Source organism: Chanodichthys erythropterus, chromosome 16, assembly GCF_024489055.1.
Source record: "Chanodichthys erythropterus isolate Z2021 chromosome 16, ASM2448905v1, whole genome shotgun sequence".
NCBI lineage: Eukaryota > Metazoa > Chordata > Actinopteri > Cypriniformes > Xenocyprididae > Chanodichthys > Chanodichthys erythropterus.
The window spans coordinates 39,710,386-39,726,551 of record NC_090236.1 but is presented as its reverse complement, the minus strand read 5'-3'; the positions used below and the strand labels follow the sequence as shown (position 1 = coordinate 39,726,551).

At 39.4% G+C, this 16,166-nt stretch overlaps 1 protein-coding gene across 1 annotated transcript in view; it reads left to right on the top strand.

Annotated features, from left to right (window-relative positions):
* Positions 1–927: 927 nt before the first annotated feature.
* The window catches only part of adcy1b (adenylate cyclase 1b), a 40,824-nt gene continuing 25,585 nt past the window's right edge, over positions 928–16,166 (top strand). Inside the window, exons 1-4 of the mRNA XM_067362753.1 lie at positions 928–1,512; positions 6,083–6,232; positions 6,328–6,446; positions 14,190–14,301. Of these exons, the coding sequence (XP_067218854.1) occupies positions 940–1,512; positions 6,083–6,232; positions 6,328–6,446; positions 14,190–14,301 (954 nt within the window). The 5' untranslated portion in view covers positions 928–939. The remainder of the gene's footprint in view (positions 1,513–6,082; positions 6,233–6,327; positions 6,447–14,189; positions 14,302–16,166) is intronic.

The following is a 16,166-nucleotide window of genomic DNA, read 5'->3' as shown; positions in this document are numbered from 1 at the left end:
TAACCCTTTATATGCAGTTAATTAATGTTACTCAGTAGGCTACTTAAATGTATAATTACACTGTAACAGGGACACCTTAAAATAAAGTGTAACCCAAAACTGTTTCTATTTTATTTTAAGTTACGCTTTATTTGTCAGTGTAATTACACAAATAAGTACAGAGTAATATATAGGAAAACTGTAATAGATCTAACCTTACATTGTATGGCATTTTACAGTGAAATGCTATTAAATGTACTGTTTTTATAAGTAAAACAAAAAAGAACAATGAAAACTGACATTCCCAGAATTCCCAGTGTTACACTACTTCATTTGATCATTTATGTCCTTTAGGCAACATCTTATGTTGTGAAATGAATGTTAACTGTATTATTTTAGTGTCACGTGTGTTATTATGATGGTGTTTGTGCATCTTCTGTGTCTTTCTCTTTATCACAGTGTTATGATGATGGATATCAGACTAAGTTAAAAGATCTAAAACATATTTTAATAGCAACATGTACATTTTACAGGTTGTTCTGTGGATATGTTTACATTTTTCCTGTATTTTATTTTTTCAGAATAAATAATAATAATAAAAAAAACAGCTGCCATTTATTTATTTATTTATTTATTTATTTATTATTGGCTGTAAAACAAACAAACAAAAAAAAAAACAAGATTTTTTTTTTCTTATAATGAAGTTCAAGAGCAGCCCGTGGATTGAGCACCGTGTGTGAATCGCGTCTGCCTCGCGCTGCTGCTGCTCAGAGATCCGCGCTCTTGTCAATCAGCAGAATTACGAGGCTCGCACTGCGCAGGCGTGATCCAGTCTGAGCCGCGCGAGCTCGAGGCCAGTCTCTCTCCCTGTTTCTCCCGTTCTCAAGCTCTCCCGCCGGACATGCCTCTGCACCACCTGCGGATCGCGCGTCTCTCCGGCGCGTGAATGGCCCTCGCGCCATGGACGAAATGCCGTTCCAGAAAGTCAAGACCCGGCGCCGGAAAAGCCACTGTCCGCCCGGGGTCATCGCGTGCGAGGACGAGTTCGACTGCAAGGAGCTCGAGTCGCTCTTCCACAACTACAACCTGAGGCTCGAGCAGACCTCCACGCTGAAGGCGCTGTCCGTGCTCATCCTGCTGTCCTCCGGCCTCAGCCTGCTGGAGCTGCTGCTGTCCGGCGCCAGCCTCACCATCGCCAAGGGCTCGTACCCGGTGCACTTCGTCGTCTTCATCTCGCTCTTCATCGTCACCAACGTCAAGTACCTGCAGGTGACCCAGCTGCAGCAGATCGCGCACCTGAGCCTGTTCTTCAGCTTCACCTTCTCGGTGCTGTGCTGCCCGTTCCCGCACGTGTCGGGCGCCGCGGGTCCGGAGCAGGGCGTTTGGCAGCTGCTGCTGCTGACGTTCGTGGCGTACGCGCTGCTGCCGGTGCGGACGCTGCTGGCGCTGCTCTTCGGGCTGCTGGTGTCCGTGTCGCACACGATCGTCACGGCCACGTCGGTGACGGCGAAGACGCAGCGGCTGTGGAGAGCGGTGAGCCTCTGCCTCTTTGTAGACGTAGTTCAGCACTGGACAGCGAGCGGCGCGCGCTCAGATACCGACACCGGACGGAAAGGTGCCGTTTCGAGTGCAATAACTCAGGGAAATAAAAGCTAACTGATCAACAGGCTTTAGGACATTACATATCAATGCAACTTTCCAAACCGTCCTTTTTCTAAAGCTCATCTTCATCATCACGCATAATCAAGATTAGGTTTGAGAAGCTCTGCGTCAATCTGTTATAGATTACTCTGTTGCATGCTCGAGTAGTCAACTGTTTTCACTCAGAAATTGCTTGTGACCTAAAGTACACAAATAATTACTGCAGTTAACGCATGGCATTACACACTTTAAAAAATCCTGGGTTAAAAACAACCCAAGTTGGGTTGAAAATGGACAAAACCCAGTGAATGGGTTGTTTTAACCAAGCAATTGGGTTTTGGGTTGTTATAACCCAGTGGTTGGGTTAAATGTTTGCCCAAAGTGCTGGGTAGTTTTATTTAACCCAACTATTGTTTAAAAATGACTATGTCTGGCTTAAAAGTAACCCAAAATAGGTTGGAAATTAAAAATCAGACACATAATTACTAGAGGCAACAATAATAATCAAAAGGTGAACATTTATTAATAAGCAATTTAATAAATGTTTATTGTTTAATTATTATTCATTAAACTTATTAATAAATGCTCACCTATTAAGCATATTAATAAGTGCTAATTTCCAACATACTTTGGGTTCATTTTAAGCAAGCAATACAGTCATTTTTACACAATAGTTGAGTTGAATAAAACTATCCAGCAAGTTGGGCAAACATTTAACCCAACCGCTGGGTTAAAACAACCCAAAACCCAATTGCTTGGTTAAAACAACTCACTCATTGGGTTAAAACAACCCAACCAAAGAGTTAAAACAACCTAACTGCTGGGTTTGTCCATTTTCAACCCAACATGGGTTGTTTTTATCAATCAATGTTTTTAAGAGTGCACGTGACGCTTTAAAGGAGAAAGACTAAAATAGTATTTTATTGTAAATGCACTCCAAAATGTACAACTTCATAGTCATTTATAGTGGGAAAATCTGACTCAAAAGTTCTACCAACTCAATATTCTGAGTTTATTAACTTGAAATATTTTACTGATTAACTCAAATTAGCTGCCATTTTAATTTTCTGCAGTGTTTGATTATTTTTTAAAAAGAAATAGTGCTGCTAACTTTAATAAGCTTTAAGAATTTGCAGGAAGGTATTGAAAACATCATAAATCTAGCAAAGCTTTTTATATTTTCCTTTATTTCCTTATCATTTCCTAAAAAATGTTTGTGCGTTTATAACACTATACTTTATTTCCTGCATTATTACAGTAAACTAGTTAATGCTGCTGTTTCCAATTTGACATCTTTCTCTCTTCTGATCAACGTAATCAATCTCTTGATAATTTTGTCCTCTTATGGAAAGTCAGAAATGCTATTTTGGGGCAAATGGGTAAAAGAAGTTTTACCAAACTGTGACCTCCAGAAATGTAAACCAGGTGGAAAGGTCAGTTTTGACAGTGATCTCTGCAAACATCAGTGTTTAATGCTCAGCCAAAGAGCTGATTCAGCTGAAATTTATGAGAGAACAGTTTCAAGTTAATATATTCAGAGATTGATTTGGTAATAAGACACTCAGATGACATGCATGAGAAGTAGGCGAGTGCGCTGCAGGTTCATCAGTCAGGGATGATGTTCATCTTCACACCTCAAACACAGTCGGAGGGAGCGTCGGGTCCAGATTCACCCAGAGGACGAGCGGCGCGGCTCTAAGTAGGACGGCTCTGAACAGAGACCAGACACACTTCTGAAAGCTATTTTAGCACAGAAATGAGCAGAGAGGCTTCAGATGATCCATACAGGATTCACAGACGTCTAGAGATGTGACTGTGAAGATAGGGTTAGTGTCCAGCGCCGGTCTCCTGTGGGATTCCTTTAGACACTTGAGTCAGGGTTACCATGATCTTCACTTCAGAATTAATGATTCATTATGCATTGTTCACATTAATTATGAACCTGCATATAGTAGTCCTCTGGGAGGTATGAAAAAATAGTAGTTATTGATTAGCTAATAGTGAACTACTGAGCACTATTACTTACTAATTGGTTAATCCAATGATTAATAGAATGTTAGTTAATTTGTTCCTGTAGTTGTTCATTAATGCTGGAACAGTTCTTTACTGATGCACCTTTAGATTCTCAGTCCTGCTTCTTCTGTTCTGGGGTCAGTTTACTCTCTCAGATCAACTATAATGATGGTCAAGAGAGTCATGCTGAGCAATACATAAACAACAATGAACAAAAACTCATCTGGAATAATGACACAATCACCCCCTTGACATTTGAGCTTAGCAAAAATCATTGTTAATGGGTATTTCATCATTTTATTTTTAAATGAGTATGTGGGACTGTGCTTTTACAGTGCGTTGCTGAGTCTTCATGTCTGCATTTTGCATACTTGTGTGCCGAATGATTCTGATGCCTTTATACTGTCACACATTCTTAGAAGAAAAGATTCTATATAGAACCTTCAAGGGTTCTGTCAGGTGCTTCATAAATAGAACTTTTTAGGGGTTCCATCATGGGATCATTTTATGGATTAAGTTTTAATTCATTTTTTAATTAAATTTTATGAATTAAACATACTTCATCAGCAGAAAACATTGAAATAACCTGTCAAACATGAAAGTATTTCGAAGACATTTCTACTTATTTAGAAAAGCATTCTTTAAAATTGAGTTCAGTGAACGTCTCGCTCATGTTGGTCTGTGTGTAAATCAAGGCGGGCTAAATAAAGGCGCTGTGCGCGTGTCCTCTGACGAATCTAATCCAATAAAGAGCAGATAGACTCACGTCCCTGAACTCTATGACCGGAGGACAAACACAAAACCAGCACTGGCCGCGCTGATGAGAACAAACACATGTCCAAACCTGTCCAACTGTACTGGTGCACTTTTACACAGTCTCTACTAGAACAAGTTTTCATGCTTGAATGTTGATTATTTTCCTCATATTCTCCATTGTTGCAGCTCCTCTCTTCCCAGTCTGTCAGTAACGCTCAGTTTAGCTCCTGTCTTCATGAAGCCCCTCCTTCTGAAAAGCACAATGTGCTCTGATTGGTCACCTGGAGCAGGGTGTTGTGATTGGTTAAAAGCTTTGAGCATGTTTGGGAAATGTCAACACAATGTTTCAACACACTACTAACTAACTCAACCAGGCTTTATTCTGCATATGCATTGATCGGGAATTATTTAAATGAGGAATACTGTAACATGTTCGTTCCCAGAAGAAAACTCAAGACTAGAATGGAGGCATTTCAGGGAGTTCAGAAACAGTGACACTTATATAGAGAAGAACTCCCGCTGGAGCAGTGTCGATAAGTCCGCTGTTTTCCCGCGAAATTGGGCTACTTTAAAGGATTAGTTCACTTCTGAATGAAAATTTCCTGATAATTTACTCATTCCCATGTCATCCAAGATATTCAGGTCTTTCTTTCTTCAGTGGAAAAGAAATGAAGGTTTTTGATTAAAACATTCCAGGATTTTTCTCCATATAGTGGACTTCACTGGGGTTCAACGGGTTGAAGGTCCAAATGTCAGTTTCAGTGCAGCTTCAAAGAGCTCTACATGATCCCAGACGAGGAATAAGAGTCTCATCTAGAGAAACCATCAGCCATTTTCATGTATATGCTTTATAAACACCAACGATCACCTTGAACGTGCTTACGTTTTCCGTATTCTTCAAAAAGCTTACGCTGTATGTCTTACGCCTTCCCTATTCAACTTACGAAAAAACTGAACTGGCGCTGCGTTCGTTCTGTAAGGGAATAGGGAAGGCGCAGGACATACAGCGTAAACTTTTTGAAGAATACGGAAAACGTAAGCACGTTCAAGGCGATCATTTGTGTTTACAAAGCATATACATTTGTATTTTTTTCGAAAATGACCGATCGTTACGCTCATTATTCCTTGTCTGGGATCATGTAGAGCTCTTTGAAGCTGCTCTGAAACTGTAATTTTGACTTTTAACCATTCGGAGGCCATTGAAGTCCACTGTAAGGAGAAAAATCCTGGAATGTTTTCATCAAAAACCTTAATTTCTTTTCCACTGAAGAAAGAAAGACATGAACATCTTGGATGACATGAGGGTGAGTAAATTATCAGGAAAATTTTATTTGAAAGTGAACTAATCCTTTAACACTGTTGCCGCGGGTTGTTTTTTATGTCCGCAGGTTGAAGCGACCCCAAAAAACATGATATTTAGCCCCTGGAGTGCGAATTTATGTAGATTTCTCCCCTGGGGGACCCCCCTGAAACACAATTTGGCTAGTTTTGAGTAGAAGTTGGGTGGATTTTGTTGTGAAAACCTGGCAACTCTGCTCTGGAGTGACTTTCCAGAGATTTTTCATGCTCAAACAGCAACATTACATGAACATGTAAAAAAGCAGAATAGCTCTTCTCTAAAGCCGTCATATTGAATCTTGCATCATGTTAACATCATGTATTGTAATAACTGATCTGCTCTGTATGTTGGCAGCTGGTGGCGAACACGCTGCTCTTCACCAGTGTCAATCTGTCCGGTCTGTTCGTGCGCATCCTGACGGAGCGAGCGCAGCGCAAAGCCTTTCTACAGGCCCGAAACTGCATCGAGGAACGACTGCGCATGGAGGACGAGAACGAGAAGCAGGTCCTTTACATTCATTTTAATTCATCAATGTGATTCTTCAGAGATGCTTGTGCTGTTTTGCTCTTAATTTCTGATGTGAACATCCTCTCGTGCAGGAGCGTCTGTTGATGAGTCTGCTGCCCAGGAACGTGGCCATGGAGATGAAGGAAGACTTCCTCAAACCACCAGAGAGGATCTTCCACAAGATTTACATCCAACGGCACGACAATGTCAGGTAAAATGGATTTTTTGTAAATGTACTCTGTGCAAACTGAGCACAGACCGCTGTGGTTTACTGTTGGTAAAGAGACTGGTAAAGGTCAGAGAGGTTGTTTGAGTATAAAGAATGATCGTTAGTGTTTTCTAATATCTTTTGTACACTTTTCACAAGTGCTAAACCTATAAAACTAGTGATCTCCAAACAGATCCTTCATTTACAATACACAAAAGCTGTTCATCAGTACACACTGAAAACATTTTCAATTATATTATTGATTTCAAAACCTAGGCCGACCTGTACTATTCATTTTACTTCAGTACATGTTCTGGTCTCATTGTGAATGAGATTGTTCTAAAAAATACATGCATGTTTGTTTAAATTTCTGAAACGGCTTGAGATTTCAGTTGACGTCATCATCATACAGCAGAAGTATGCCTGAGATTTCTTCAGCTGGTTCATTATAGGGTGAATTACTATAAGTGTTGTTTCTCCTGGAGTAAAGGATCATGTGTTCAGTGAAGGTCCTTCAGCTCCGTGTCCTGCGGTGTTTCTGAGACACTTCGCAGGCCTGCAGATTAAACCACTGCAGGGATTTACTGCAACGGACACTAAAGACTGTTGCGTAACGCTGGCAGTGCTTAAAGACGCACACACGCAGAGATCTGCTCATGCTCAAGAGGTATTTCTGGTCCAGATCAGAGCGAGGGAATATGCTGCATTCCTGCGCCTGCACTGTTGACTCTGAGCGATCGCGTCTGACTGACAGCACTGAAAAATAATTTTTCAGTATTTTTGACAGTGATATACATATGTGTATATTTTAATATTTATGATTCATGTTACAGTGAGAGGATGCATCATTCAACCGAACAGTCATCAACAGAGAAGGCGGTTTGACTTTGAACTTTACAGATCAAATAACTCACAGAATTCGAGCACTTTAAAGCGCCTCTGTTATGCTATTTTAAAGGTTGCTCATTTTGTTTTGAGTCTCCTACAAAAGGTTTACATGCATCCAAGGTCAAAAAAACACTTTCATCTTCTCATAATAATCAATGCAGCATCAGCTCTTTTCTCACTGTGTCTGAAAGGGTTCGATAAAGGATTCAGTCTCTATAAACCCCGCCTTTCTGAGAGCCTGCTCTGATTGGTCAGATGGCTCAGTCTGTTGTGATTGGTCTACTGTGGTCATGAACTTTGTGCCATATATTGTCGATTGAACCTGCAACACTCCTTTAAGACAGGTTTGAGTCTGACCTGTAGTTTAGCCCACACTTCTGTATAAATAAAAGTAAACATTATAAAAATATTATATAAATATATATTTAAAAAATATTATAAAATGATATAAATATGTGATATAAAATTATATATAATAAATAAATATTATCATAATTGAGTAAGGGTAATTGTTGGTCAGAGGTGAAGCTGTGGTCCGTGGCGCGGCAGAAGTGCAGTTGGATTGGGTCTGTTTTTGAACAGCAGTGGTTCAGATGGGCTGCCGTGTTTGTAGAACGTCCTCTAAATGATTGCATTGGGAACCGGGGGATGTGATGTGTTATTTTTCTGTTGTTTTTCACATTTGTCGGCCACATTCATCATTGAGGCTGCCTCACTTTAGAAAAGTAACTATTACATTCACAATAATTAACAAATCACAGTAATTTACACCTCTTAAGGAATAACAGTCAATCTCATAATGGTTACTTTTCTGAAATTAGACATCCTTGACAGCCAACAAATGCGATCTCTGAAGGACGCAGGCTTTAAAATGAGTGATTTTTAACACCTTTATGACTAATAATTTCATCATACTGATGACAGACCTTTTAGACAAGTGAAATTTTAAGTGATCAGACACACCATATCAACATAGCAATGGGTTACCAATCACCCAGAACACCCTAGCAACCTCTTAGCAACAGGTTAACAATCACTCACATAGCAACAGGTTAACAGTCACCCAGAACACCCTAGCAACCACATAGCAACAGGTTAACAATCACTCACATAGCAACAGCCTAACAACCACCCAGAACACCCTAGCAACCTCTTAGCAGCAGGTTAACAATCACTCACATAGCAACAGGTTAACAGTCACCCAGAACACCCTAGCAACCACATAGCAACAGGTTAACAATCACTCGCATAGCAACAGGTTAACAGTCACCCAGAACACCCTAGCAACCACATAGCAACAGGTTAACAATCACTCACATAGCAACAGCCTAACAACCACCCAGAACACCCTAGCAACCACATAGCAACTGGTTAACAATCACTCACTTAGCAGCAGGTTAACAATCACTCACATAGCAGCAGGTTACCAACCACCGAGAACAGTCTAGCAACCATATCGCAACAGGTTAACAACCACCCAGAGCACCCTAGCAACCACATAGCAACATGCTAACAATCACCCACATAGCAGCAGGTTAACAATCACGCAGAACACCCCAGCAACCACATAGCAACAGGCTAACAATCACCCAGATCACCCCAGCAACCACATAGCAACAGGTTAACAATCACTCACATAGCAACAGGTTAGCAACCACTGAGAACACTCTAGCAACCACATAGCAACAGGTAAACAATCACTCACATAGCAACAGGTTAGCAACCACTGAGAACACTCTAGCAACCACATAGCAACAGGTTAACAATCACTCCCATAGCAACAGGTTAACACTCACCCAGAACATTGTAGAAACCACATTGCAACATGTTACCAATCACTCACATAGCAAGCAACAGGTTAACAGTGACCCAGAACACCCTAGCAACCACATAGCAACAGGTTGACAATCACTCACATAGCAACAGGTTAGCAACCACCGAGAAGAGTCTAGCAACCACATAGCAACAGGTTAACAATCACCCACATAGCAACAGGTTAACAATCACCCAAGACATTGTAGAAATCACATAGCAACAGGTTAACAATCACTCATATAGCAACAGGTTAACAACCACCCAGAACACCCTAGCAACCACATAACAACAAGTTAACAATCACTCACACAGAAACAAGTTAACAATTACCCAGACCACCCTAGCAACCACATAGCAACAGGTTAACAATCACTCATATAGCAACAGGTTAACAACCACCCAGAACACCCTAGCAACCACATAACAACAAGTTAACAATCACTCACACAGAAACAAGTTAACAATTGCCCAGACCACCCTAGCAACCACATAGCAACAGGTTAACAATCACTCATATAGCAACAGGTTAACAACCACCCAGAACACCCTAGCAACCACATAACAACAAGTTAACAATCACTCACACAGAAACAAGTTAACAATTACCCAGACCACCCTAGCAATCACATAACAACAGGTTAACAATCACTCACATAGCAGCAGGTTAACAGTCACCCAGAACACCCTAGTAACCACATAGCAACAGGTCAACAATCGTTCACTTAGCAACAGGTTAACAATCACCCAGAACACCCTAGTTACCACATAGCAACACGTCAACAATCACTCACATAGCAACAGGTTAACAATCACCCAGAACACCCTATCAACCACATAGCAACAGATTAACAATCATTCACATAGCAACATGTTAACAATCACTCACTTAGCAACAGGTTAACAATTACCCATAACACCCTAGCAACCACATAGCAACAGGAGTGTTCAGTTCATGGTGTATCATCATTACTCATTAAGGCTGATCACATGACATGTAACTGCTTGTCACTGTCCTGATCTGTCACTCATTGTCTTCGCTGATTGAAAGATTCTGCCGCTCATCTGAAAGCTCGTCAGCAGCATGAACTCTGTCACAGATGGACGTGCATTAAGATGCTCACAGCAAACTGAATTTATCTCAGCAGTCTTACGGTGGCATCTGTGATTTGACAGAGCGGCATTTGAGCGTCTCGCTCCACAGACACAGTGTTCCCGCGCGCCTCCGCACACACGCCGCAGGAAGCCTCGCTCTCATGTGTGTCGCTTCACAGCTCAGATGGAGCTGGACGTCAGTGTTCGTGTGTTTCTGGACCGCCAAGGTGTGTGCGTATCATCATCATCATCATCATCATCATATCACTATGGCAGCGGGAGGCAGTCAAATGACAGGTGGCCAAACTGTCATCAGACCTGGTTTATTAACACTCTCATGAGAACCAGAGAGACTGAAGATTTTATCTCAGTTACCGTGGCGAGTCCTTCAGATCTGACTCATATTTCATCAACCGTTTATGCCTGTTTCCTACCCTGCAAAAATAATGTTCCTCCTCAGTATTTTTGACTTGTTTTACAAGTTCTTATCTAAGCATCTTAGATGCAAATATAGCTCTTATCCAAATATCTGAATATCATAAGATATCTGTACAAAGACATAAGATAAGAAGTCTTGTTTACAGAGTTTATACATAAATTAAGCAAAAAAAATATGTGGTCAGAGGTTAAAACAGAGGTTGTGATCAGCTTCACTCCTGAATTTCTAAGTGAAACAGCTTTTCAAATAGGAAAACAACAGAAAACAAATGACTCAGTCAGTAGGAGACATTTTATTTGAGTGAAAGCTCAGAATTGAGAATAATAATGAAGAAATTTCAATAAACAGATGTATTTAAAGAGCACCTATTCTGCTATTTTCCATGTTCATCTGTCTTTAGTGTGTAATGTTGATGTTTTGAATATTAAAAAGTTCTGCAAAGTTCCTCCAGAGGGAGTTATTCTTTATATCAGTGTTTCTGAACTCCCTGAAACACCTCCATTGTAGTCTTGAGTTTTCTTCACAATTTTCCTCATTTAAATAATTCATATGCAGAATAAAGGGGCAGGGCCTGGTTGAGTTAGTTAGTTGTGTGTTGAAACTGGCGGTTGGGACATTTCCCAAACACGCTCGAAGCGCTTGACCAGTCACAAAAAAACTGGTCTAGCCGACCAATCAGAGCACATTGTGCTTTTCAGAAGGATGGGGCTTCATAGAGACAGGAACTAAACAGAGCAATGTTGCCAAGTCCTTGGTTTTACCACGGAATTGGGCTTAACATTTTAACATTGTTGCTGCGGGTTGTTTTACATGTCCATGGGTTGAAGCGACCCCAAATAACATAATATTTAACCCCCAGAACGTGATTTTTACCGGGGGACCCCGCTGAAATGTGATTTGAATAGCAATTGGCAGTTTTTTTGCAAACCTGGCAACCCTGAAACAGAGAATTACTGACAGACTGGGAAGAGAGAAACTGTAACAATGGAGAATATGAGGAAAATAATGAAAATTCAAGCATGAAAATCTGTTCTAGTAGAGCCCAAAAACAACATCAAGACTTTGCAAAAGGGCATAATAGATCGCCTTTAAGTGAGAACACAATTACAGAAATATATGCTTTACAAAAACGAGGCTTGGTGATCATATGACACATTTGATGAGAGCATGTTGCAGTGTCACAATAGGGATGTTCCAGAGTTTATATTTGTTTTATATATGGAGGTGACACTCATTAGTAAAACATACACAGGGTTTGTTCTTATGCTCCATAAGTAATCTATAGGTCACCTGGCTCTCCACTAACACCTTGAGCTCTCGCTCACCTCTTTATGAAATTACTTATCCTGCTGCTGTTTTATTGACTCATGATTCACACTGAGAATTTCTGAATCATCTGTCTGGACTCACTGCAGTGATATCTGGGTTAATATAGAGATATATAAAAGAAGATTCCTTCCATCCATCTTTTAAGCATTAACACTGCCTGCCGAATAATAAAATAAAATACACAGATTTAAATGTCTTTATATTTTAAATTATGCTTATAGATGATATCATAACAAAGCTTCATTGCCTCTGATGACAGAGAAGTTGCACCTCTCTTAGAGAAAACAGAAAACTTCCACTCACGTCTAATGAACTTGAGCAGGAATAGATTTATTTTCATCACAAAAGAAGTCAGGGCTTCAGCTCGCTCTATGTCAAGGACTCGTTGTTAGATTAACCCCAGCGGACTCGTCTCTGTCCATTTATTATTACATTCAAGGTGGACAGACAGATACAGGCCGGTCCCTCTGTGCCCGCAGCTTTAAACAGAACATAGCTGATATTTTCTGACACTTGGCATCTTACATTGAATAATTTAATCTGAATCAGATGAAACATTCAAATAAATAAAATAAAACAGCATATACAGTCAAACCAAAAATTATTCAGACATTTTTTATATATTTTTACTAGTGGGTACAGGACTTTATAGTTAATTTATGTAAGTGAGGATAGCAAAATACAGTAAACTGACATATTATACCCAAATATTCTTCATACAGTGGACTACCAGTAAAATTGATACAAATTTGGAACCAAAAATTATTCAGACACTTTGACCTGACCATGTTTTGATTAAGTGTTATGTGACATAATTAAGATGAATGTTTTCTGACACAGTTGAATTGTTTCATTGATGAATGAAATGTTCATGGTGTCTGAATACATTTTGGTTTGACTGTAATTCTTATCATGACTGAGGCACATATATACCAAGTGTCAGTTCATTTTTGTGAAAGGAGACAGAGATGGCAGAAAGTGCATCCAGTTTGTTTTCTTTATTTTTCAAAAGCACAACGGGAAAGTGAACAAATTTATTGTTGTTTAAACGTGCATGGTGCATATATTGTAAATATTCATTTTATATATTGTATATGGTCTATTGGCGAAGTAGCATTGATTACTGTTGAGGGGGGATAAACTTTATCCCCACCAGGGATAAAAACAATTCAGCAGAAGCAGGGATATTTAGACCAGAGGAGGGAAATCCCCCCATCCCCCCAGCAAATCGCACCCTGTATATATATATATATATATATATATATATATATATCTATATATATATATATATATATATATGTCCAAATTTAATTTATTTTTTTAAATTTAAAAATTTAAAAAATTTTCTTTCAAATAGTATCAGCCTTTTGACTCTCCTTGCTAGAGATTTGGAGTTATGAGTCATTATTTTTGTGCATGTCATTCTGGAAACTAAAAAATTAAAAATGCCTACCTTTGTTCCAAATGCTGTAACTTTTGTTTTCTTTAAGCAATCACCACAAAATTTGATCCAGATATAGCTCACATATAGAAGAACATCATCAAAAAGAATTATCTCACTACCATATTTCCTTTTAAAATTCCATTTTAATAAGAAAGATATATATTTTCTATTTTTTCATTTTTTTTTATTTGCAGTTTCTCATCATGAGAATGTCCACATTTTATTTCTTTTTTTAAAATTTAAAGTTTTCTTTTAAACGATGGCAACCTTTTGACTCTCATGTACAGACTTTTACACTACACATAATGCACACAATAATCCTACATATATTGCACCCAACCCTTTTTATCTTTCAAGCATCACAGTGTAAATGTGTGATATGTGTGAGCATATAGGTGAAATGTGGGAACGTGTCCCATAGTCTTTGTATGGTTTCGCAGTATCTTTGTGACATCTCCTCCCCTTTCCTTTGGACAGCCCCTGTGTTGTCCTGGAGAGGAAGTCAGCTGTACAGTTTTGTGGGCCCTTTACGATACCGCATTTCAAAGTCAAATGGTTGCATTGCTATATATATATATATATATATATATACTGAGACAGAAATAAGAACAAACACATTACTTCATTTTATTTTATTGCTATTATTAATTTTTTCATCCTTTTTGAGATCCTTTTGATGCAAAGTGTCAATAACAAAAGCCATGTCTGAAACACTTTCCCCTGCTCTCTGTTTCTCCAGCATCTTATTTGCGGACATCGTGGGCTTCACGAGTCTGGCGTCGCAGTGCACGGCGCAGGAGCTGGTCAAGCTGCTCAACGAGCTCTTCGGCAAGTTCGACGAGCTGGCCACGGTGAGTCACTCCCACTCTCTCCTCTCATTGGCTCGTTCCTGTTGCTATGGTGACTTCACGCAGGTCTGCATAATCAAAGAGTTTTATGTTCATGAGAATGACATGAAGTGGTGTGATCATGGTAGGCTGGTCCCTGAGGAGTTTGATCAAACTTCTGTGATCTTGAAGTCAAGAGCTAATGTCGTGCATATGCGTGAGAGAGCTTCACAAACCCTTTTTAAAAAAAAAAAAAAAATATTCACAGTAATACTAGGATAAAAGATAGAGCTTTTAATTTGACGCTTCATTGATCACATTACGGAAGTAGATATTCCACTTAATCTTTCTCCTAGTTTGCCAGTCACTCGTTCTTCCCCCTGCACACACGGATAGAAATATCTTTGCTCTGAGAGGCTTTTTCCCACACTGCATTGCTATGTAAATAAACATAGCTGTGCACATAACAGTAATTACTGACCTGTCTTACTGATGATAATGTGCTTTTTATTAATCATTTCTGTAAACTGAGATTTATTGTATGGACTGTGTACAGGTGAAAGGTTTAAATGAAGAGCTCTAACCAGGGTTATTGTTGTAAACTAAAACTAAAACCATAAAAAAACATTTTCAAAATGTTAATGCGATATTGTTTGTGCACTTTTGTATGCTGATTGTAGACATTATTGGTGTTGTAGTGGTGTCATGTGACTTGTATGCATCAAGAAGTCACCCTGGTTTTGGCAGCCTGTCACTGAGGAAGGTCACTTGCTCACTTTCAGTAAATTTATATTACTCTCGCATGTTTTTTGACCCTATTGTCAGGTGTGGCGTAGAGGGAATCAAGGACCCAAACACAGAGACGAGAGCACATTGAAAAGTGTGATTGTTTATTAAAACCTAGTAAGGAATATTGGAATGTCAGATATTTTCTAACTAGATGTTTTAATTGCTATTTAGTGATGTTTTAGGCGAATGTTTGACACATCAGCCAGTGAATCACTCTGTGAGCATTTTCAAATTATCCATGGAAAGATGGAAAGTTTAAAGCAAAGTTGTTTTGAGTCTCCTGCACACACACACACACACACACACACACACACACACACACACACACACACACACACACACACACACACACACACACACACACACACACACAAACACACACACACACACACACACACATACACACTGGTTAAAACTCTCAGTTATGGTTAATGAGGCTAAAGGTGCTTTAATGTAAAGGCCATAAAGGCCATGTGTCTCTGTACAAATCAACATGTAGATGTACGTAATCTAGGCACAATTACTTACATTCACATGTGCCTATGAAATCCTTTAATCCAAGGATTACACCAACATGTTTTCTGTGCAGCATCAGAAAGTCTTTCTGCACACTTGTGCTTGATGCTGCAGCATGATTCTCGTTCTGTGGTGTGAATTTTTATCGTTACATGGTCAGTTTGTTCGCACGTTTCATTTGATCCACTCATGCTCCTTCTGTTGGACTGTCTGTTGGTCACCCACATGTCAGTCCACACCATCATTCTAGACTCTGTTCTTATGCTATGTGATTGTAGTTATATTGTTTGGTTTGCTTGCTTTATTTATGTTGTGTAAAGTGTGTTAAGTATATGTTAAAAATTTCATGAAATCCACCTTCCTTCTCACCACAATTCTGAAAAAGTGATAGTGTGATAGAAGGATAATGGCCACACCTACTCATGAATAACATCGATAGGCACCCTATAACATGTACATGTTGAAAGTCAGTGCATGTAAAAAATATACATCACATCCGTGATAGTGATCTTTCCCTTTGCAAATAAACTGCATAGAAACTGTGCTAAGATTTCATATTTGTCTACAGTGTAAATGTGTAAAAC